Source organism: Mesocricetus auratus, unplaced genomic scaffold (assembly GCF_017639785.1).
Source record: "Mesocricetus auratus isolate SY011 unplaced genomic scaffold, BCM_Maur_2.0 Super-Scaffold_100054, whole genome shotgun sequence".
Classification (NCBI taxonomy): Eukaryota; Metazoa; Chordata; class Mammalia; order Rodentia; family Cricetidae; genus Mesocricetus; species Mesocricetus auratus.
In genome coordinates this window covers 1,604,554-1,627,673 of record NW_024429231.1, presented here as the reverse complement: position 1 = coordinate 1,627,673, position 23,120 = coordinate 1,604,554, and the positions used below count along the sequence as shown (strand labels likewise).

The 23,120-nt window shown below is 47.2% G+C and overlaps 3 protein-coding genes across 15 annotated transcripts in view; 1 reads left to right on the top strand and 2 right to left on the bottom strand.

Moving 5' to 3' along the window:
* The window catches only part of Vrk3 (VRK serine/threonine kinase 3), a 28,314-nt gene extending 20,294 nt beyond the window's left edge, over positions 1 to 8,020 (bottom strand). For 2 of the 11 annotated variants that reach the window (XR_005873301.1, XM_040735993.1), the window contains exons 1-3: positions 7,910 to 8,020; positions 5,542 to 5,603; positions 897 to 1,036 (exon numbers count right to left, since the gene is read on the bottom strand). Coding sequence is in view for 6 of the 11 variants with exons in the window: in XM_040735993.1 (XP_040591927.1) it covers positions 897 to 1,035 (139 nt within the window). In the remaining 5 variants the exon portion in view is untranslated. Of the gene's footprint in view, positions 1 to 896; positions 1,037 to 5,541; positions 5,604 to 7,823; positions 7,872 to 7,909 lie in introns of those variants that run through there. The other 9 variants (XR_005873300.1, XR_002385978.2, XR_001197392.3 and 6 more) reach the window with 6 other exon arrangements.
* Positions 8,021 to 10,537: 2,517 nt separating this feature from the next.
* Izumo2 (IZUMO family member 2) overlaps positions 10,538 to 23,120 on the bottom strand; it is a 32,839-nt gene continuing 20,256 nt past the window's right edge. Inside the window, exon 6 of one of the 2 annotated variants that reach the window (XM_040735996.1) lies at positions 10,538 to 10,897. In XM_040735996.1, coding sequence (XP_040591930.1) covers positions 10,686 to 10,897 — 212 coding nt within the window. In that variant the 3' untranslated portion in view covers positions 10,538 to 10,685. The remainder of the gene's footprint in view (positions 10,898 to 23,120) is intronic. The other variant, XM_040735997.1, reaches the window with a different exon arrangement.
* Znf473 (zinc finger protein 473) lies at positions 10,591 to 19,002 on the top strand. 2 transcript variants are annotated; one of them, XM_021235770.2, is made up of 4 exons: positions 10,591 to 10,723; positions 12,176 to 12,308; positions 14,629 to 14,721; positions 16,402 to 19,002. In XM_021235770.2, the coding sequence occupies exons 1-4, from the start codon at positions 10,715 to 10,717 to the stop codon at positions 18,981 to 18,983; spliced, it is 2,817 nt and encodes a 938-aa protein (XP_021091429.1). In that variant the 5' UTR covers positions 10,591 to 10,714; the 3' UTR covers positions 18,984 to 19,002. The 2 variants fall into 2 exon arrangements, with proteins under 2 accessions (XP_021091429.1, XP_012979676.1); XM_013124222.3 differs by having other exon boundaries at positions 15,576 to 16,432.

The following is a 23,120-nucleotide window of genomic DNA, read 5'->3' as shown; positions in this document are numbered from 1 at the left end:
GTGGTGGCTGGGAATGGAACTCAGGACTTCCAAAAGAGCAGCAAGTGCTGTTAAACTCAGAGCCATCTCTCAGCCCCTCTTAAGTGTTCTTAACCACTGAGTCATGTCTCCGGCCCCTTTTTTGTTTTATTCTTGAGACAGGATGCCACTCTGTAGCTCAGGACTCAGACTCACGGTGATTCTCCTGCCTCGCTTCCCAAGTGCTTAGAATCCAGGCACAGCTACCGTACCTGCAGCAGCTGTCAATTCTAAGGTGATTCCGTTATTCCAGACACCCTTTAACTTCCTTATAGTCCATGCCCACGATAAGTGACATACCCCAGTAGCATGACAGCTGATGACTACCACGATGATGACTACAAAGTACCACAGATGCCACAGCAAGATGGCTTAGTGGGTAAAGGTACTTGCTACTGAGCCTAATGACAAGAGTTCAATCCCCAGGTCCCACATGGTAGAGAGAGAGAATGCAGACTCCTGTCTGCTGCCTTTTAAACTCAGGTATGCCCTTGAACAAGAAATAAACAGTAAACACTTAGTGTGTTGATATGTACCCAACACAGTCCAACTACTCCTTGTACGGACATTGTTTAGCAGTCTGGTGAGGTGTAGGACTGTGTAGACATGGGATGGTTGCAGTTTACTGAGTCTGGCTTGTTATGCTCTGTATCTTTCCTCTAAGAGATGGCTGACAAGGCTGTCCAGTGAAGCTGTCTGCTAAAGAAACCGTTGCCCTGGCTACCTCTGCTTCTGTGAACATGCTTAAGGGCAAACCTCCCTTTTGTGGTCATGAGACCCAAAGACCACAGTTATGTAGACAGGGTTTCGACAGTATGGTCCAAACTATAGAAGTTGTAAGAAACTGCAGGACAGGGCTGGACTTTGCTGGTTCCTACCTCGAAAGGATGACACAAGAGGTGTAATGCCAGTCTGGGCTCCTGCATGCTCCTCTACAGGCAGGGCCTCGCCACAGTATGGGCAGAAGTTGAATGAACCTTGTACACTTTTGCCACAGACTGGACAGAAGGAGATCATGCTGCAACAGAGAAAGGGGGGCAGGAATCACAATGACACCATCCACGTGTATGAGCTGTGAGGAACTGCAAAGAGCGTGTGTGCATTGAGAGGCCAGAGGTGACCCTCGGGTGGCTCCCTCGACGCCACCCACACCGTGTTTAGACAGTGCCTCTCACTGGTCTGCAGCTTGTCAGGTAGACAGTCTGTCTGGCCAGTTCAACCTACAGATCTCCATCTCTGACCCCCAGCGCCAGGATTACAGATGTGCGCTTATCACACCCAGATTTTTCTGCTGAGTCCTGGGGTTGAACTCAGGTCTTTATATTTGCTTGGTGTCTTAGTTAGCTTTAATTATCAACTTGATACAGTCTAAAATAATTTGAGAGGAAAGCGTCAATTGAGGAGTTGTCTGGGTCGGATTTGCAGGTGGGGAGGCTGTCTTGATTGATGTAGGAGGGGCCAGCTCACTACAGGCAGCACCAGCGCCTATGGAGATGGTCCTGGACCATAAAAGAAACCCAGATGAACGTGAGCCAGCAAGCAGTGTCCCTCCATAGCTTCTGAGCCAAGTCCATGCTAACTCCCTCAGGATGGACAGCGCCCTGGATGTGTAAGCAAAGAAATCCCTTCTTCCCTAAGTTACGTTTGGTCCGAGTGTTTTACCACGGCAACAGAGAGCCTGAGCGCACGGTGGATGAGCATCCCCAACCGAGCCTCGGCCCCAGCTCCGTTTAATGCTCTCTCTGTGCGTCCATCTTTCCATGTTGGAATCTCAGAGACTTGGGGCCTGTTTCTTTTACTGATGACTTACAGAATTCCAGAACTTGCCTTTGAAAGTCACAAGCCATCCAGATGCCCCAGCAAGAGGAGAAATGTAGGCAGTTACTCGTCAGAACTGGTAGTCAGCCCTGTCCTAAGAAGAGTGACCCTAACCGGGAGGTGGTGGCGCACGCCTTTAATCCCAGCACTCGGGAGGCAGAGGCAGGCGGATCTCTGTGAGTTCGAGGCCAGACTGGACCGACAGCCTCCAAAACAATACAGAGAAACCCTGTCTTGTAAAACCAAAAAAAAAAAAAAAAAAGAAAAAAAAGAAAGAAAAGGGAGGAGATGCCACCATGCAGAGCAAGCAGCATGGGCTTTATAAAGGCAACTGACCCACGTAAAAAACAAACAAACAAAAACAAAAAAAACCTCTAGATTCAAAAAAATATGGGTTCATTAAGTTATAAGAGCTAGTTAGAAATAAGCCTAAGCTACTGGCCAAGCTTTCATAATTAATAAGTCTCTATGTCATGATTTAAGAGCTGGCTGGCAGGATACAGAAAGACTTGTTACATGCTACTGCTACAAATCATAATGCAAATACCTAATATGCAGGATATGTGACATGCAACCCCTATGAAAGCGTCTTGACCCCCCCAGTGGGGTCGTAACCCACAGGTTGAGAACGTCTGACTCGGTAGGTAAAGGTGCTTTCTGCCAAGGCTGACAATCTGAGTTGTCCTCTGTTCTCTACAGGCATCCCATGTCACCCACACCCACACACTTATATGTTATCATAGTGTGCTGCTATTGCTGTGATAAACAACATGACAAGAGGCATCTGGGGGGGCTTATTTAATCTTATAATTTATAGTCCATCATGGAGGGAAGTCAGTGCAGAAACTCAAGCAGGAACTGAAGCAGAGGACATGGAGGACATTTCTACAGGAGATAAAAGGTTGTGGATCCCATCAAAATGGATAAAAATTTGGAATAATCAAGAGGAATATCTCAGATGCTATGACTGTGGACACATCTCTGGAGAAGAAAATACAGGAGGCATTTAAAGTAGACAGCAAACTCTCCCACCTGGGTACAACGTAAGGATTTATGTGACAAAGGGGAAGCCAATGACTCCGAAACCTAAAAGCTACAGATCTGTTCCCTGATACACTTATTTGTGGTAATTACACAGGTAACAGGAGCAAGCTATACATACTGGGCATTTATCCCCAATTCTCTAATTAACACAGCAGTTAAGTTGGGAGATATGGATATTCCTGTAGTGGTTAATGAATCTTCCTGGCTCCCTGGTCCTTATGAAAACAGGGTCCTGCTCAGCCAAGGGAGGATGGTAGAGTAATTGAGAATTACAGTGTGGGAGTTCAAGGAATCCTTATTTGCATGAAAAATGAAACTCAATGCCTTAAAATAACCTCTCAAGTATGGCTACCCATAGTCAATACTACACAAGATTATCATAATAACTTTTATATGCTGGTTTTAGCTGGCCGTTGGGTGGCGCACACTTTTAATCCCAGGACTCGGAAGGCAGAGGCAGGATGATCTCTGTGAGTTCGAGGCCAGCCTGGTCTACAGAGTGAGTTTCAGGACAGGCTCCAAAACAATACAGAGACAGAAACCCTGTCTCGAACCCCCCCCCAAAAAAAAGTTTTATATGTTGGTTTTAAAGGACAGGAGATTAGTGCTATCAGTTCCATAAATCTACTGTTCTGTGAGATGTGGGTAACCAACAAGGAATCTGACTGGGTATATTGGCAACAATATAAGAGTGAGAAGCCTCCAGTGCTAGCTAATATCTCCCAAGATGATTCTAGGATTGGAGCCCTTTCGGCTCCTCTTTAGGAAAACACTCTTGTTCAGAGTTAAGATGGAAATGGTATAGCTTACTGTGGAAATCAGTGCTTCCGTTAATGAACCTATCCAGTGGCACAGAGTAGGAATGGCTAGTCCTCTCCTGCAATTTGGCAATTCAGTTCAGACTGACTTGTGGAAATGGGCAAGTGCCTTCCACCCTCTTGAGGTGTGGGAAGGAAAATTAAACACTGGGAATGATAAATATACTTTGTCTTTTAGATAAATCAAGCCATGCTTTTATGGCATGTGTGCCACTACCTCATTTGCTACTACAGGGACCTGTACCATGGCACCCTAATAATTACAGCATTACCTTCATACCTGTGTTAATTCTAGTATGTGTTTAAACTTGACCTTTCAAAGTTTATATATTCTTGGAGCAGGGTCAGCAATCTGGATATCAGTGAAGTTTTCAAGGCCATGGCGAGACTCTCCTGTGATGACCCTGGTACAGAAGCTCACAGAGAGATTACTAAAAAGGACACGTTGAATGGGTCAAATGGTTGGACTGGTTATTGCAGTTATCTTGGGAATTTTTGCATTTATGGCTACAGCAGCAACAGCTGGATTGGCGCTTCATAAAGAAATTCAAATTGCTGAGTTCATTAGAGAATGGCATAAATAGTCAAAAGAACTTTGGACTGAACAAAATAAGATTAATAATGAAAAAATGAATTAGCTGAGTTAAGGCAAGCTGTTATATTGTTAGGGGATCAGTTCAAAAATTTGAAGGAGCAGATAAAATTAAAATGTGGTTGGAATGTCTCTTCTTATTGTATCACACCCCTAAGATGTAACGAAAGCAAGTACGATTGGGATATGGTTAAGATGCATTTGACGGGTCACCCTAATTCTTCTCAAATGGCTTATGACTTTCAAAAGAAATCAAAGAAACGTTTGCAAAAGAGTTGCCTGATACGACAGGAATGGATGCTATGGAAAGTCTTGCTGATGCATTAGCATCGTTTAACCTATGAGTTACTTTAATAGATTTCTGATTCTAGTAGGTGTTGCTCTTGTCTTAGCAATAGTAGCTTTATTAGCTTTAAAATGTGCTTTGGCCTACTTATACAGGATTGTAAGACAGAAAACAAAGCTGTATATACTGTGAGGCTGCATAACATTCAAAAGAATTGATTTTTGTAAAAAGAGAGGGGGATCTGTAGCAGAATTCTGCTGGGCCTGGTGCCAGATTGATAGCAACTGGCCCTAACTTCACTGGACCACACTTGGGCTGGCTCCAGAGAGTTAGCACCTAGTCCAATCCATCTTTTGTTGAGGGTTACCTTTTGTCACTCTGTGTGAGCTTTGTCTGGGACTTTCCCAAGGATACAAAGCCTATGCAAAACTTGGTTGAGGAAACTCGGAAAACTGTGGTACCCAATGAATAGAGACTTTGTACTTGGCATTGTGGTTTTGGAGGTCTCATTCAAGTTGTTCTGGCTAAAGTGTAAATATTGAGAAAAAAAAATTCCCTGGGTGTAAGGATGGTACTTCAGTCCTTCGAGGCTGGGGCCCCCTGCAGCCGCAAACACTAAATTCACTCTTAAAGTGTCTCAGAGTTTTCTTTCAGCTGACCTGCATGAACCCAAGGCATATCCTCAACCCATTTCCTGATTGCACCAGCACCCAAGGCATAACCTCAATTCATTTCCTGATTGCACCAGCACACCTAGTTTTGTTGGTGTCTTTGGCAATTCAATGTTAACCCTATTTTCCTTAGCAGTCACTGGGGAAAAGATGGTCTCTTAGAAGGAGCAAGCACCTCACTAGGTGAGCCTTGCCACACCGTGGCTCACAGGTGGGGAGATCCACCTGAAGCCATAGAGAGGACACAGCACAGTTGGGCTCCTGGTGAGAAATGGGTCTCAGAGGCGATGGTACCTTTATGGACTCAGGATCTGGTCCTTGGATTACTGAGTTGGAAACTCCATCTTGATAACAGCCTGGAAATGAACACAAAGGAAGATGCTAACTGAGGCTCACTCACAAGTGAAAGGCACTGGCTAACATTACTGAGCACTGGTCAGTCGGTCAGCAAGTGCTACCTGAATGACCAATCGCTCATGCTTTAAATCTTGCTTTAGTTTTGAGACAGGATCTCATGTAACCAGGCTAGCCCGTATTCCTGTCTTCACTTCCCAATGGCTGAGCTCCACATGCACCCCTTTGCCAGCATATAACCTGGCAAAGTCACTTGCCAAGGCTCAGCTCGGAACTGAGCAGGTAACACCAGGCTTTTAAGCCTTCAGCCCCCAGCTCTTCCTCCTGTCACCAGCCTATGCTGATCTGTCCTGCTTCTATCGAAGTCACATCCTAACTAGAATGAACATCAGATTCTACACCTTGTCACTGTCACAACAGTGGTCACAGGGATCCATTTAGTTTTCAGGGTAGGCTGGATGTCTTAGTAATTCAGAATTCACACTATTCTTCCACAGGACCCAGTTTCAGTCTCTGTAGTTGGCACTTTCTCTGGGCTGCCAACCAGATCCCAAATAAAGACTCAGAGACGTATTGTTACAAACACTCAGCCTTAGTATAGGCTTGTCCCACAAGCTCTGTTCCTTGTCATTTACGTTTTGTCTTGGACCTTTTTACCTTTCTTGTATTCTGTATGTCCTACTTTCCTGCTTTCTCTGTGTCTGTCTGTCTGACCCCTGGCATTTCTTTCCTCCCCCAAGCCTAAATTTCTCTTCCTACTAAATCCCACCTATACCTCCTCCCTTCCTATTGGCTGTTCATCTTTTTATCAGACCAATCAGGTACCTTAGTTAGGCAAGGCAAAACAGCAACACATCTTTACATATTTAAACAAATGCAACACAACTTTTCATAGTTAAAACCAATACTCTGTAACAAGTCTCCATCACCCAAGTCTGATGGATGTCTCACAATCACTTTAACTTAAACTCCAGCTCCAAGATCTCTGACAGCCTCTTCGGGCCTATCTGGGAACCTGCAAGTACACACGCAGAGCCCAAGACTAGTGCAGGGCCATCTCTAACGATGACAGCCACAGTTCTGTTTGTGACCTGTCAGCAGGCCAGCACGGGCCACCACATGAACTGCAAGCAGGGAGAGCCTTTCATTTCCCAGAGTCTGGATAAGGTACCACAGAGGCATACTGTCCAATTAGCTTAACTTTCTGTGTGCATCCCAACCACGGTAGAATGCAGACTAGATATGCAGGACTTAGGAATATTTATCTTTATGATTTAAAATTGTGTGTGTATGTGTGTGACATGAGCGCGCGTGAATGCAAGCATCTCTGAAGGTCACATGCACCGATCCCCTGGAACTGGAGTCACAGTTTGGAAACCAGTTTGGGTCTTCTGGAAGAGCAGTCAGCGCTCAAACACTGAGCCAACTCTTCAGTCTTTAGGCAAGGTTTGAAAAGATATCCCAGGCTGACCTTGAACTTTTGACCCTCCAGTCTTCACCTCCAACGTGCTGAGCTTATGAGCACCCACCACCATATGCAGTTTTATTTACTGAGACAGGGTGTCATGCTGTAGTCCATGCTGGGCTGTCCTGGAGCTCACTAATCTCCAAAGTCCTCTTGACTTGACCTCCCGAATGGTAGGATTCTAGGTATGTGCCACTGTTAAGTGTCCCTACAGTTAGAGTTTAGAGCTACCCCTCAGGAAGGTGACAATTCATGTGCATAATTACATAAGCACCTTTGGCACAGATCTTTACATAGTGCTCAGTAGTGTGGGTGGAAAAACTAGGGGGACTCAAGAGTGCTGAGGTCCCATGTCAACAATTGCACAGCCAGTGATTCAGGCTGATACTCAAGTCTGCCTTTATTATGCATCCATCCATTTAACTTATCCTACTTATTAACATCAGCTTGGTACCCTCGACTACGCTCCCGTTCCTAGAACGCAGCACACCAGAGACTCTTCCACATGTGCGGGACTAACAGTTGCCTAGGTAACAAACGCTGGACTTAGGCCCAACAATCAAACATAAACCACCCAAGTCAGGACCGCGGAGGCGGGGCATCTGTCATTAATCACAGGCTCCGCCCAACGTGGCTGCAAGTCCCGCCTCACGGGCGGCATAGTACGTGTAGGGGGGTCCCCTCCCGAAACCCCAGCCTCGGTCGGCCTCCACCACCCAGGTGATGTCACAGGCTCCCCGACCCAGCGGCCCCTCACCACGGTACTTTAGAAAAAGGCGTAGGCTCCGGGGCTTCCCACGGCCCGGACTCTCGCTCTGATCCGGAGCGGTAACTTGGACTCACCTTCCAGTTGCCCAGCAAAAACTTCCTGGAAGGAAGGTGCTGCGCGCGCATCTTCCGCTGGGCCTGACAACGGCGCGCAGGCGCTGCCAACTTCCCTGAACTCGGTCTCCTCCCCCCCAGCCCCGCCCTATTTCCCTGCTAGGAACTCCATTTCCCAGAAGCCCAAGCGGGCCTTGATACCTAGGAGTAACCGGAAGAGGGATTAATACCTTATTACGGTTTATTGGAGTTTCCTCCTAGTGCGCATGCGCCAACCAGAAGCCAATCGCGATGAAGAACGAGATAGCCACCAATCAAAGGCTGCGCTATCATTTCCAAACTCCTCCCCTTGCTTTGCGTCACTCAGGGGCTCAGCCCCGCCCCAAACTGTTTCCATGGCAGCTCGCCGTCGCCTCGTACTCAGAGAGGCAAAAAGCGAACGTAGCGGTGTAACGGTGTGCTCCGCCCAGCCGCCATACACTAGTCCCGACTGCCTTCCCACTGTACTTCTCAGCGCTCTCAGCCGGCGGCGTCCGGAAGGCGGTGGGTCCGGGCACCGGAAGCTCCTCTGAGGCGTTGCTGCAGGAACCGGAAATCGCGGAGGGAGACCCGTGCCTGAGGCGTTGGGTTTCCTGGGACCCCTGGAGGAAATCGCCTCTTCCCTGTGCCGTCAGCCACGCCGGGGTGCGGCGCGGCCCGGGAGACCCTGGCGCTCGCGGACTGAGTCCTTGCTTGCCCGCAGCCTGATGTGGCCGGGCTCCTACGTGGCGTTTCCTCTCAGCCCTGAGGGGGGTCTCCTACCTGTTTGACAAGGTTTACCTTGTATTACATTCACGTGTGTCTGAGTTGTGTGTTCCTGCGTGCAGGAACCGTGGAAGCCAGAGAGGGCGTCGAATCCCCGGAACGAGTTGACATAGGTGTGAACGGCCACGCGGGTTCTGGGAGCCGAACCCCCGCTTTCCTGAAGAGCAGCAATTGCTCCTAGCCCAGTATCCTTTAAAACAAACGAAATACAAATCATTCCCTAAAGCAAACAGAAAGAGGTAGACTACTTGCTGCCGCTCTTTCAAAAGAACTAGGTTCAATTCCCAACACCAGCGTTGTGGCTCGCAGACATCTGCAGCTCCCGTTTTAGGGTGTCGGTCGCCCTCGTCTGGCCGCCGAAGGCCCCAAGTGTGCACACGGTGCTTCCATGCAGGCATAAGCAAACATAAAAATAAACATGTATACAGTGCCGTGGTCATACCCACCTTCCACTACCAAAAGGGATGGCCCAGGCTGGCCCGAACTGTTCATTCTGCCTCAACCTTTTCATCATAACCAGTCTAGTACAGTGTATGGAACCCATGCAGTCCTATACAGTGTAAACGCTATGCGAATAATTGTTATACTATGCTAAAGAATAATGACATCTATACAGGTTGGAAACATCCAGAACTTTTAAAAATTATCTTCTGCATCTGATTGGATCTGTGATTGTAGAACCTATGTATATACATATACACACAAAAGAAACACACATATATTGTCTTTGATACTATGGTTTGAATATATAGTGTCATGGCTTAAAAATAAGTTGCCAAAATATTGGTATTTTAGAAATGGAAATTGTCTACATAGAGTGGGAGAATTAATTCACCTGCCTCAAATTCTACAGAATATAATTAGAAATCCACCAGCATTGTTCCCACCCATTCAGCTAAATCTGTTTTTGCCAATGATTCTTCACCTTTTTAGTTTTTTATTTTTGAGATTGATTTCTGTGTTGAGTTCTGCCTGCATGTGTGTCTGTCTGTGCACCACCAGTGCCTGATGCCCACAAAGGCCAGAAGAAGGCATTTGACCTCCTGGGTGGTTTTGAGCCACCCCTTGGGAGGTGGGAGTCAAATCCCAGTCCAGTAAGCCATCTATCTTTCCAAGATGGTCTTGAACTCAGAGAGATCTGCTTCTATTTGTCAAGTGCTGGAGTTAAAGGTGTGCGCTACTATGTACAACCCACTTTTTGGTTTTGGTTTTTGAGACAGTGTTTCTCTGTGTAACTGTCCTGGCTGTCTTGAAACTTGATTTGTAGACCAGGCTGGCCTAGAACTCACAGAGATCCGCCTACCTCTGCCTTGAAAGTGCTAGGATTAAAGGCATGCGCCACCACTGCCCAGCCCCCTTTAAAAAACAAACAAAAAACAGTCTTTTTTTTTTTTTTCTGAGACAGGGTTTCACTGTATTGTTTTGGAGGCTGTCCTGGAACTCTCTCTGTAGACCAGGCTGGCCTCGAACTCACAGAGATCCGCCTGCCTCTGCCTCCCAAGTGCTGGGATTAAAGGCGTGCGCCACCAATGCCCTGCTCAAACATAGTCTTGATATGTATCTGTGGCTGATCTTAAACTAGAAGTCCTCCCACCTCAGCCTCCTTAGAGCAGGGCTGGCATGCACTCCATGCCCAGCTTTCAACAAATACTTTAAAAACATGCCCTGTCTAACAGGCTTCTGACAGGGCAGTAAGCAAAATGGAAGGATTCCAAGGAGAGATTTCTTGTCAGATCCCAAAATATATCTCTAGTAAGTGTTAGGAATGGTTGTGGAGTTGCTCTGCAGGTTCTGAAGCATGATGGAAATTTAGGGGTGGCATAGTTTCAGTAAATACAATTGTCGTGGTGGTCCTTACAGCAGGTTCATTTTGGAATATTTTTGGAGACTCATCCAGCATGAACAGGATATTAGCCATAGAAGGATGGGAGACTTTCTCTCAGCTCCTCTGCAGCTCTGCTAGCTGGGAACAAGGAGGGGAAGGAGGAGGAGCTTAAAAGAGGTTCCTGGAAGCAGGCCACCATGGCTGAGGTAAGTTGAAGTCCCTTTTTCTGAACCGAATCACTCCCAAAGGAAAAGCAGCACTCTGTGACTGGCAAACAGTCTTTGGAGGGAGAGATGCCTTGAGACAGGACCTCACAATGTAGCTCGAGATGGCCTTGACTTCAGACTTTCTGCTGCAGTCTCCCACTTTACGGGAAATGCCTGGGGCAGAGGGACAGCAAAAGGAAAGAAGTGTCACATCCAAAATATAGGTAGTCAGGGTGATGGTTTGAATGAGATGGTCCCTGCAGACTCATGTTGAAATACATGTTCTCAGGTTAGTGGAACTATTTGGAAAGGATTAGGGTGTGGCCCTATTCAAGAAGGTGTGTCAGGGCTCAGTGTGCTCTCTGTCTCCTGCTTGGGGTTTGAGATGTGTGAGCGCTCAGCTGTTGCTGCCCACATGTATTCACTCCACCATCATGGACCTTAATCCTTTGGAACTGCAGACCCAATTAAATGTTTTTGTAAGTTATATTGGTGATGATGTTTTATCACAGCAATAGAAAAGCAAGTTACAAAGCATAAAAGAGCAGAATACAGTCAGATGGATGCCTGTTTGGCCACATGTGTACACAGGCCTCTGTAAAAACAACGTCTAGTAATACCTCTGTAGCACTGGTTTTCCTGACACTGCGACCCTTTAATACAGTTCATGTTGTGGTGACCCCCAACCATAGAATTATTTTTGTTACTTCATAACTTTAGTTTTGATACTGTTATGATTTGTATGTAAATATCTTCCTGATGGTCTTAAGCATCCCTGTGAAAGGATTGATTGACCCTCTAGAGAGGTCACAACCCACATGTTGAAGAAACACTGCTCTATATAAATTTTGAGGGTTTATTTTCATTTTCTCTGTATTTTGCCTGTGTGTATTTATGTGTACCACGTGTATCTGGTGCCCACAGATAGAAGGGCTCTGACCCTGACAGTTTTGAGCTACTGTGTGGGTGCTGGGACCCAAACATGGCTCCTCTTCAAGAGCAGTAAATGTTCTCAGTCACTGAGCTCCAGATCTGTATTTTTTATTTATTTTGAGTTGTTTTTTGAGACAGGGACAAGGCTACACAGAGAAACCCTGTGTCGAAAACAACAAAATCTTTGAGATTTTTTGTTTGTTTGTTTGTTTTTACGAGACAGGGTTTCTCTGTATTGTTTTAGAGGCTGCTCTGTAGACCAGCCCGGCCTCGAACTCACAGAGATCCGCCTGCCTCTGTCTCCCAAGTGCTGGGATTAAAGGCGTGCACCACCTGGCAAAAAAACAACAAAATCTTAAACTAAGAAGTAGACAGATTTTGGGGTCAGCAGACGTGGATTTCATTCTCCCTATGTGACTTGACATTTTGTCCCTTGTCCAAGGCTCTACATCTTTACTGACAGGGTGATTCTTGTCTTGGTCAGGCCTGATGAATGACAGGCAGTGTGCTTCATTTCAGGACTTTGTGACCCTCAAGGACACTGCCATGGATTTCACCCTGGAAGACTGGGAAGAACTGGAGCTGGAGCTGAATAAGAGAGACCCATTCTGGGACTTGACACTGAGCAACTGCCAGGACCTTTTCCTGCTCAGTGAGTGTCATCTTGATCCGGTCCACAGGATGCTGTCACCTAATGCACAGCGCACAGGACAGAGCCCTGTAACAGGCTTATCCTGCCCTGAGCCGACAGTGCTGAGCCTGAGGAACCTGCTGTGGTCCCTGCCGGGCATCTTGCCTAACCCTTCCCTTCCCTGCTTGTAACTCAGTGTCTTTCCTTGGGCAGGTGGTTCAGGGTCCTGTGTTGCTCTCCCCTTTGCCCAGACAGCTCAGCACCATTAGAAAACACAATCCCACTAAGCCTGGATTCTCTTGTGGCTCCAGCATGGTCTAACTACTTGCTGTGTCATCCATGGCATAGGGACTGGTATCTGTTCTTTCACTAGATGTTGCCTGATGAGCACTGGTAAGCTTTGGAAGTCTGTGGTTGGACTACCTTGTTGGCTGCCAGCTGGCAAATAATGACTTACTATGAAAGCTTGGCCTTTAGCTTAGGCTTCTTCCCAACTAGCTCTTATTACTCAAATTAGCATGTTTCTTTTCATCTACATTCTGCCGTTCTGTGTATCTCCACCTCTCTTCTTCCCAGAGTTCCTCTCTCGTCAGAAGCCCTGCCTATTCTCTCCTACCTAGCTGTTGCCCCTCAGCTCTTTATTAGGCCAATCACAGCAACACATCTTACACAGTGCAAACAAATCCTCTGCAATAGAAGTCGCTCTGCTTAGGCCCTACCCTATGCTTTCTGCGCCTGCAGACCTCCCGCTCAGCTCCCTGGTCATTCCCCTCTTTGCCAGGTCTTCTGCAACAACTTCAGAGAGGAAAAGTCCTCCCAGCTGTGCTCCCCAGGAGCATCCCAGCGTAAGTGATTCACTAGGAGTACTTGGAGGTCTCAGCCTGTGGTCAAACTCAACAGTTGTAACTCACTATAGTAGGGCAAATCACAGGTTGTCAGAGCCCTGTGAAGTCACATGGATGGCAAGAGAGCTGGCTAGTGTCTGTCAACTTGACACAAGATGGAGTCATTGGGAAGAGGGAGCCTCAGCTGAGAAGTGATCCTACCAGGTTGCCCTTCAGGCGATCTATGGTGCATTTTCTTAATTACTGGCGGTGTCACTCCTGGGCTGATGGTCCTGGCTACTATAAGGAGTCAGGATGAGGCCATGAGAGCACGCCAGTAAGCTGCATTTCTCCATGGCATCTGCATCAGCACCTGCCGTTAGGTTCCTGTCCTGACTTGTCAACAGTGATGGAGTGTGACCTGAGAATTATAAACCCTTCTCTTCCCAAGTTGCTTTTGGTCATGTTTTTTTTATCTTAGCAGTAGAGTCCTACTAAGTCAGAAAGTGAGAAGGAATTTGCTCATGGGGTCATTCCTCCTGAGTCTCAGAAGGAAAGCAGGTCTTCAGTGTAAAATACAGGATCATTCCCAATTCACTTGTGCCAGCGTGACTCTCGTGGAGCAGCCAAGACTGCCAAATCCACTTCCTGTGTAGCAGCCTGCTGGTAGGAAGGCAGAAGGCGTCTACCCCAATGCACATCTGCATGGCCTCCATCCAGCACCAGCTCCCTACTGCTACCAACCCTTCCTCATTTCATCTCCTCTAATTAGTCATTCAGTTTCCAAGAAACACCAGAGAACTTTTATCTCAATAAAAAAAAATGTAAAAGACAGCATGCACTGGGACCCCTCTCCCTTATTTTTTATGATGCTGGGGCAGCTGTTCTCACCTGACACCTGGTGTGCCGCTACCGAAGCACCTCAGAAGCTCTTACATCTGTCGAGGAGCGGGTGTTGGGTTCACGAAGGTCCAAGGAAATAAAACTCAGAGGCACCTTAAGAATGACTTCAGCCTTTCTAGGCTACAGAGTGGATCCAGCCTATAAGGACTCAACTGCTCTCCCTTAGCCCAGGGCTTCTTTTATTGTTCTCCAATTACACTTCAAAACATCCTGAGGGAGCTTCCAAATGGACAATGCCAAGTGCAAATTCTCAATTCAGCAGGTACTGGTTTTCTGGGTTGCCCCCCAACCAAGCTTTGTATAGGCTTTGCATTCTTGGGAAACTCAGGCAAGATTCACATATAGGGTAACAAGAGAAACAAAACGTATCTGCTAAAAAAGGATGGGTTAGGGCTAGGTGCTAGCACTCTAGAGCTAGACCAGGTATAGCTCAGTGGCAGGATGCTCCCACGCTTATCAGTGTCTTTCAGTTCTTAAGCTGCAGCCCAGAGTAAGAAGTGCATTGACCTTGACTCCTACACAGATCTGAATGACCTTCAAGCCAGAAAGTTCCTGTTGAACATCTGGATGTCCTCCATATCCTCACTGATGACAGGATTGTTCTTTCTCTGCAGACCCTCCAAAACCCAGCCTGGTTTCCCAACCAGATATCAGGGAAGAGCTGGAAGCTACAGTCAGAGGAGGGGGCCTGGAAGCCACTGATACTGGTGAGTGAGAGGCATGCACCCTCCATTATCTGACTCTGAGATCCTGCCCAGCCCCTGGCATGTCTGTTCATCTTGATGCCCTCTGTCCATGTTAGAGGGGACCTCACTGTGGCATGCCTGTTGTGTCTCTTCTTTTGCATTCAGAACAGGCATCCTGGTGCCTCTCCAGGGCCTTTTTACTTCAAGCCTCCACAAGGGGATGCTTTCTATTCCCAAGTCAGTTTGTGCACCCCCATGCCTTATGGCTTCTGGGTTATCTCCTCTTCCTTCTTCCTGACTCAGGCACAGCCGTGTTTGGGAGTAAGTCAAGATCATGGCTTAATGTTGCCAGGCATAGCTGCTCTAGCATTTCCAGTGCCAGGCAGCTCCTATACTGTGTGATGGCCCTGATGGGACGGTTTGCAATGGAAGAAAGAGCCCGGGGAAAATACCAAGACAACAGAGCCTTCATGCAGTATCTTCTGTCACCATGAGGAAGACTCAGAACTAGAGACCACAGGTCTAGCTCCATCCATGTGGACAATCCACAGCCCTGTTCCTTGGTTACTGCCACCTGCGAGGTCATTAATGTGAGCTCTCTGCAGCCTCCTGCTTGTGCTGGTGCTCCCTGATGGTAAACATCCTGGGTGCGTGCTCCTCAGCTCTGAGTTCCATTTTTTCTCATTCATCATATAGGCTATCTCCAAGCATAGCCAGCCAAACATGCACATGGTGCAAGTCTCCAGTATTAACACCTGTGCTTCCTTACCGCTGTGCCTTTCCCTGAAGCCCTTAGCTGACCGACCTTTTTCCCAGGACCCCTTATCATTCATAGCATGAGAGGGGCCTGATCCTTGTTGGTGTGCTCTATGCAGGAGGGACAATATGAACAAAGATCTGGTGAAGAGGAAGCAAGACAGCAGTGTGGGCTGAGAGCAACATGACCACAAGGACAAGACATGGCTTTGAAAGCTGTTGTTTGTAAAGGTCATGCCCAGGCCAAGAGACACTGAGCAGCCTCTGAGGTGCTCAGTGGATGGGGAGCCACCAGACGGTAGAAGGTTTGGAAGAAGGTGACAATGGTACAGGATTTGGGAGAGGGGACAACAGCATTGTGGAGAGAGCAGTGAAAATGGGTGTGGTCAGGGTGGGTAGTTAGCTCTTTATTATGCAGCCTCCCCTAAGAGGTGGGAGGCCAACAAGGAACCTGGGGCCACATTTTTAGTTGATGATGATAGAGACAGGAAAAGAAGAGGGGTGAGATATTTCCTAGGTGGTCTGAAAGAAATTAGTGCCTCAGCCTGGGTAAGAGTTGGCCCAGGGTTCTAGGGTGGAGGACTGGATGGATGTGGAAGATGTTCCTGTCGTCAAGGCCCCAGGATATGTTGAGTAACATTTTGATACTGTGTGGTATAGAGGGAGGAGGAGGGAGGAGACATGCCTGTAAGATGTTTTAGTGAACTCAGTTCCATGATGATGATCATGGCCAAGGCTTTCCTTCTCTGCTGAATCCTTACAGGCCTCAGCTTCCCTGTGTGACCATTCTGAGCTTTCCATTTCTTACTTTCTGCCATTTCCAGATGGGACACCATTGACAGGCTAGAATCCAGCCCTTTCTCCTGTCTGTTTTTAGCCCACAGCATGGTTGTCCCACTGACCCAGGGAACAGAAGGAATTTTACACTCTCTCTCTTTCTTACAGAAGTGACTGAGACCAAGAGTTCTCCTTTACAGCAGGCCTTCTTGGAAGAAGGCCTCTCTCAGATTATGGAGACATTGTCTGAGGAACTGAACTTTGAAGCCTGTATAGATGAGAACTGGTTAGATAGTTTGCTTGGAGATCCAGAAAATCTTCCAAGATCTGACATTACCAACAAGGAAAGCCCCACAGATTGCAAGAGTCATGAATTTGAGAGCAGCCTCAGTCCTGGGCCTCTCTTTTCCACAGGAGAGGATGCTGGGATGTCTGATGTTCTGCCAGTGACACTGAAGGAATCCAGGAGTGACTTCAGCTGTTACCTAGAACAGAGCCAGAAGGACTCTGTCCAGGGAGAAGAGAAGCTACTTAAGTGTAGCGAGTGTGGGAAAAGCTTCAGTCAGAGTTACCACCTCCTCCAGCACTGGATTATCCATGTGAGGGATAATGCCCCTTCATGGCAAGAGAAGGAGACTGAGCTCAGCAAGGGGGCTTTCTTTCTCATGCGTCCACCGACTCAAACAAGCTACAAACCCTACGTGTGTCAAGAATGTGGGAAAAGGTTTAGTCAGAATATGTACCTCCAGTGGCATCAGAAGGTTCACACTGGAGAAAGCCTGTGTAAAACTCAATGTGATAACCTAGAAAAGCCATCCAAGAGTCAAAATGGTGAGCCACAAAAGCTGCTGCAGAGTAAAGATTCTAACTCCGCAGAATGGTGTAAAATTCAAAATTGGGACCAAGAAAAACCACCTACTAGTAATGGTAGTAACCAAAAGAAACTGCATAAGAGTCAGTGTGGTGACAGTCCATTCGTTCTTCGTCCACGGCCTATCAAGCATCAGCAATCTACAAACACTAAGTTATACAGATGTAAGAAATGTGGGAAAACATTCAGCCAGGCCTTTCATCTAGCTGGACACCAGAAAGTCCATATTCAGAAACTCTATGAATGTGCTACCTGCCCTGAAGTCTTCCACATAAAGAAACATTTCATCCAACATCGAAAAACGCATTTTGTAAAAACTGTCTTTGAGTGTCACGAGTGTAAAAAGATCTTTAATCAGAGGTCATCACTCATTGAGCACCAGGCTGTTCATACGGGGGAGAAGCCATACAAGTGTAGAGAGTGTGGGAAAGCCTTCAGCCACTCCTCCACCCTGAAGATCCACCAGAGGGCTCACAGCGGAGAGAAACCTCACAAATGCCTTGAGTGTGGGAAAGCCTTCTGCCGCAGCGCACACCTCCATGAGCACCAGCGAATCCACTCAGGCTACAGACCCTACCCGTGTCCGCACTGCGACAGGAGCTTCAGCCGTCCCTCCCGCTTGCTCCGACACCAGCTGACTCATGCCACAGAAAAGCCCTTCGGCTGCACTAAGTGCAAGAGCACCTTCAGCCACACAGAAGAACTAGCGCAGCACCATAAAGCTCACACCATTGAGCCCCTGTATGAATGCCAGCAGTGTGGAGAACACTTCATTTGCAGCTCAACTCTAAACTGCCACCTGAGCGTCCACACCAAGGAAAACGTAAGCGAGGTTTTGGGTCAGAACTCAAGGCATACCGAGAAATGCTTTAAATATAACAAGTGTGAAAAAGCCTTCAACCACAACAGATATGTAGGGCAGCATAAGAGCCACACCGAGGTCACAGCCTCTGAGTGTAACCCATGTGTGAGAGCCTTCAGCCAGAGTATGCAGCTCCCTTGCCATCAGAGCATCCATGCTGGGGCAGAGCCAGAAGAGTGCACTGACCCCAAGGAACCCACGCATAACACCTCTGTCAGTGAGCACCAGCCCTTTAAATGTAACAGCTGCAACAGGACCTTTAATCAGAGTGCCCAGCTTTTAAGACATCAGCTAACTCACACTGGGGAGAAACCCTTTAAATGTAGTGGATGTGACAGAGCCTTTAAGCAGAGTAACTACCTTATTCAGCACCAGAGAATTCACACTGAAAAGCAACACTTAGAGTGTAGTGTGTGTGGGAAAACATTTCGTCAGAACTCAAGCCTCTCTAAGCATGAGAAAACTCACACAGGGGAGAAGCCCTTCAAATGTGGTGACTGTGGGAAAGCCTTCATCTTGGGTGCCCAACTCATCCGACACCAGAGAATTCACACTGGGGAAAAGCCTTACGTTTGTCAGGAATGTGGCAAAGCCTTCAGCCAGAGCTCCTGCCTAACCCTTCACCGTAGAGTTCACACTGGTGAGAAGCCGTACACATGTAGCAAATGTGGGAAAGCCTTTTCCCAGAAAGCAAATCAAAAGAAGCATGAGAGGATTCACAGTGGAGAAAAGCCTTATACCTGTGATGTGTGTGGTAAAGCCTTTGGCTTAAGCACACATCTCAGTCAGCACCAGAGAATTCACACCCAGGAGAAACCACATTGTCAAGATTGTCACAATGTCTTTCACAGCTCTTCTGCTCTTAGCAAACATCAGCAACTGCACACTTGTAAAGTAACAAGTAGCATTGCCCAGAGCCACTTAGCGACGGCAGAGTCCCATACATGTGAAGGCATTCATATGAAGTCAGCCATTGAAACCAACACGTTGCAAACCTCCTCTCCCAGCAAGTCCTAATAAAATGGATGAAACAGCATTTACAAAGTCATTTCATTTAGAACCTTTAATACAGTTCCTCATGTAGATGTCTGTTTTCTGGTGGTCTTAGGCAACCCCTGTGAATGGGTCATCTGACACCCAAAGGGGTTGAAACCCACAGGTTTCAACTGCTGATTTACACAAAACAGAAAAATTAAGAAGCTGGGCAGTGGTGGTGTACACCTTTAATCATAGCACTTCGGAAGCTAAGGCAGGGGGAATCTCTGTGAGTTCAAGGCCAGGCTGGTCTACAAAGTAAGTTCCAGGACAGTCAGGACTACACAAAGAAACCCTGTCTTGAAAACACACACACACACACACACACACACACACACACACACACACACACACACACACACACACACCGAAAAGCTGTGTATGTAATATCAGGATTTCGCAGTAGACCTTGGATCCAGTCTGCCTAAATTGAATGCCAGTTGTCAGCCTTCTGAAAGTCATAACCATTTCTCAATACTTCTGTTTTCTCATCTATAAAATGGGTATAATATTCACATCCCTCAGGGCTATGGTAAGGAGTAAATAAATTTCAAGCACTTAAGAGTTGATGCCTGACACATAGGAAGTGTTCACTGGTGATGAACTATGGATGAGTGTCTTAACTATATTGCACAAGTACACTTTTATATTAAAGATGAAAATTAAGCTGGGCGTGGTGACAAATGCCTTTAGTCCCAGCACTTGGGAAGCAGTGCAGAAGGATCTCTGAGTTTGAGGCCAGCCTGGTCCATAAACTGAGTTCCAGGACAGCCAGAGATGTTACACAGAGAAACCCTGTTACGAAAAACAAAAAGAAAAAAAAACTAGTAACTTGTTCATTGTGGTTAGTGTTCACTATCATACATGGCTTTTTTTTTTGCGGGGTGGGGGGGTTGTTCAAGGCAGGGTTTCTCTGTGGCTGTGGAGGCTGTCCTGGAACTCACAGAGATCTGCCTGATTAAAGGCTTGCGCCACCATTTCCCGGCTCATACATGGCTTTTAAAGCTGTCCAATTTTCCAGTTTTTGTTCAACTCCTTACTCTTTAAATACCTGGCCTTTTTCTTCCCCTGCGTCTCTGCTTTGTTCTAGGTTTTTTTCCACTTACAAATTCATAAAGTAATTCTCTAATTGCAGATTGCTAAAACTTTCTCATAACCTTCCATACTTGGAACTCAGAGGATTTCATATTCACATGCTACTGCTTTCCATAATCTTCCTCTGTTTAAACTATTACATATAAAAGCACCAGGTTTGCCATGGAATTAATGACTGCAAATATCTGGATTCACAAGTATATTTTCCTAACAGCAGGGGAAGTTAGGAAATCGAGATGCAGCATACATGGAAGCAGCATACATGGAAGACGTTGCTGGTGAAAACTATGACAGTTTGCAGGAATGTTGGCTACTCCACTCTGTAGTCATTATGTCAGGCACTGATAGGACTGCCCTTGCCCCACCTCTCCCGGTGTCCCCAATGAGAAACAAACCGGCCCTGGTCACAGGAGTTTTCTCAGCTGACGGGTGCCATACTTGTTTCTGCCACAGGAAATTCTGAGGCCACCACATATTAATAGTGAGCCCAGAGGGCGAGAATCTCTCCTTTTGGAACTCTTGGTTTATTTACACCCTTACCACTAGAATCCTCCTTAGTGTCTCCTTATCAGGCTTTGCGTTCTGCCCACTGAGCAGCCCCATCACATTAAACACAAGAGAATCCTATGGGTGTGGGCAATCAGTACTTAACACATTTGGGATGCTTTATGTACACTTATTTTTAATTTTAAAAGTGAGACAAGGTCTCACTATGTAGTTCCAGACCTGTCTCCCAAGTGCTGGGATTAAAGGCATGCCCATTCATTCATTCATTCATTTATTATACAGTGTTCTGCCCGCCAGAAGAGGGCACCAAATCTCATTATAGATGGTTGTTAGCCACCGTGTGGTGTTGGGAATTGAACTCAGTACCCCTGGAAGAGCAGCCAGTGCTCTTTAACCTCTGAGCCCTTTCTCCAGCCCTATGCCAAGCCTTTTTTCCCTTCTTTAAGGCTTTCCCCTCCTTGGGGGTCCCCTGGCTGGGACTGCATTTGACATGGGAACCTGGCTTCCCTTTGGCCATGATGTTGAGTATTTTCTTTCAAGCAGTGTTTAACTTCCTGCATGTGATCTCTGCCCTCTGGAACTAGTAGTCAAAGAAATTGACAGGCGGATTACAAAGAGTATAGGTAGCCAGGTGGTGGCAGCGGCAGTGCACACCTTTAGTCCCAGCATTCAGGAGGTGGATCTCAAGTTCAGGGCCAGCCTGGTTTACAGAGTGAGTTCCACAACATTTGGGACTACACAGAGAAACCCTGTCTCAAAAAACGCAAACAAAAAACCCAAGTGTACTCAGAGTACTGAAGGCAGCAGGGCACATCGTGGGGTAAGGGTGCAGTTACGGGAAAGATGCTCTTGAGAAAGACTCAAGGTCAGCCTCCAGCACCCACGTCTGGTGCTCACAACCACCTGTAACGCCTGCCCTAGAGGATCAAACGCCACCTTCTGGCTTCTGAGGGCAGTTGTACTTGTGTGCACATACCCAATCACAGGCACGCATGAATACACAATATGAAAAAAGATACTTTAAGAAGGGCTCAGTCGCCGGGCGGTGGTGGCACACACCTTTAATCCCAGCACTCGGGAGGCAGAGGCAGGCGTTCTCTGTGAGTTCGAGGCCAGCCTGGTCTACAGAGCGAGTTCCAGGACAGCCTCCAAAGCAATACAGAGAAACCCTGTCTTGAAAAACAAAAAAACAAAAAAAAGTGTGTGTGTGTGTGTGTGTGAGTGTCTATGTGAGTGCCTGTGTCTGTGCGTGTGTGTGCGTGTGTGTGTGTGTGTGTGTGTGTGTGTGTGTGAGAAGGGGGGCCTTGTTTCTCTGACTGAAGTTTTGATCTAAGTGTTGGCATTCCCACTCATCCTGGTTACACATTTGATCAGCTGCTGGTCAGGCAGTTCCTGCTCTCAGACGGGGATTGTGTGATTCAGAGGAAAGAACGGGGGATGGGCTGTGGAGAGTGAATAGGTCCTGTTCTGGCTACTCTAACAAACAACCATAAACTTAGTTCATACACAGAACAGTTAGTTCCCTACAGTGCTGGTGGCTGGAAGACCAGAATCCACACAACAGTTAGTTCCCTACAGTGCTGGTGGCTGGAAGACCAGAATCAAGGTTTGTAAAAACTTGGTACCTGAGAGGATGTCTCCCAGTTCTTCGGCGGCACCTTGTCATTGTTGTGTTTTGCCCAGGTCTGTGAGAGAATTAGGGTCACTCCATAATGAATTTTGGCTTAGAGCAGCCAGGGGGCCAGCTTCTTGTGAACTGACTGCTGCTGTTGCTTTTTTTTTTTTTTTTTTTTTTTTTTTGGTTTTTCGAGACAGGGTTTCTCTGTGGCTTTGGAGGCTGTCCTGGAACTCACTTTGTAGTCCAGGCTGGCCTCGAACTCACAGAGATCCGCCTGCCTCTGCCTCCCGAGTGCTGGGATTAAAGGCGAGCGCCACCAACGCCCGGCTGCTGTTGCTTTTTATTGTTGCACAATTTACATCTCTGAGCAAGTCAGTTTCCATGTACCAAAACCTCTTATCTGGAGTTGTTTGGAGGAACCATCTGCCCAAGCAATTCCCAGTCATGAGACCTCTTGGTTTGCCAAGTCCTCTCATAACCAAGTGTTGTGATGGCTTTGAGCCGTTCAGGAAGAACTCAGATAAGAGTCCAACCCTTCAAACAGAAGGTCCCCAGCACCCCCACTATCGCAACTCCTCCCAATGATGAATGGGATCCGTGAGGTCCCACCTCCTCACGCTGCAAGTCAGTTAAGCCGCTGCTAGGTTTCCAGTGGGAACTCGGGGAACACCTTTGAGTCATAGCTAATATGGACAGGGTAAGCGAAATGAGTGCTAGGAAGGCTGGGGCGAGGTGACAGAGTCTCGGGCTTGGGGCAGTGTGGGCAGATAACAGCGGGTAAATATACACATCTGGGAAGGCCTGATGCATTTGAAGGGGTGTTTGGGTGAGATGCGTCCTGTGAGTCTCCAAGTTGCTAGGACATACACCAATAACAGTGGGCGCCTTGTTCTGCCTCC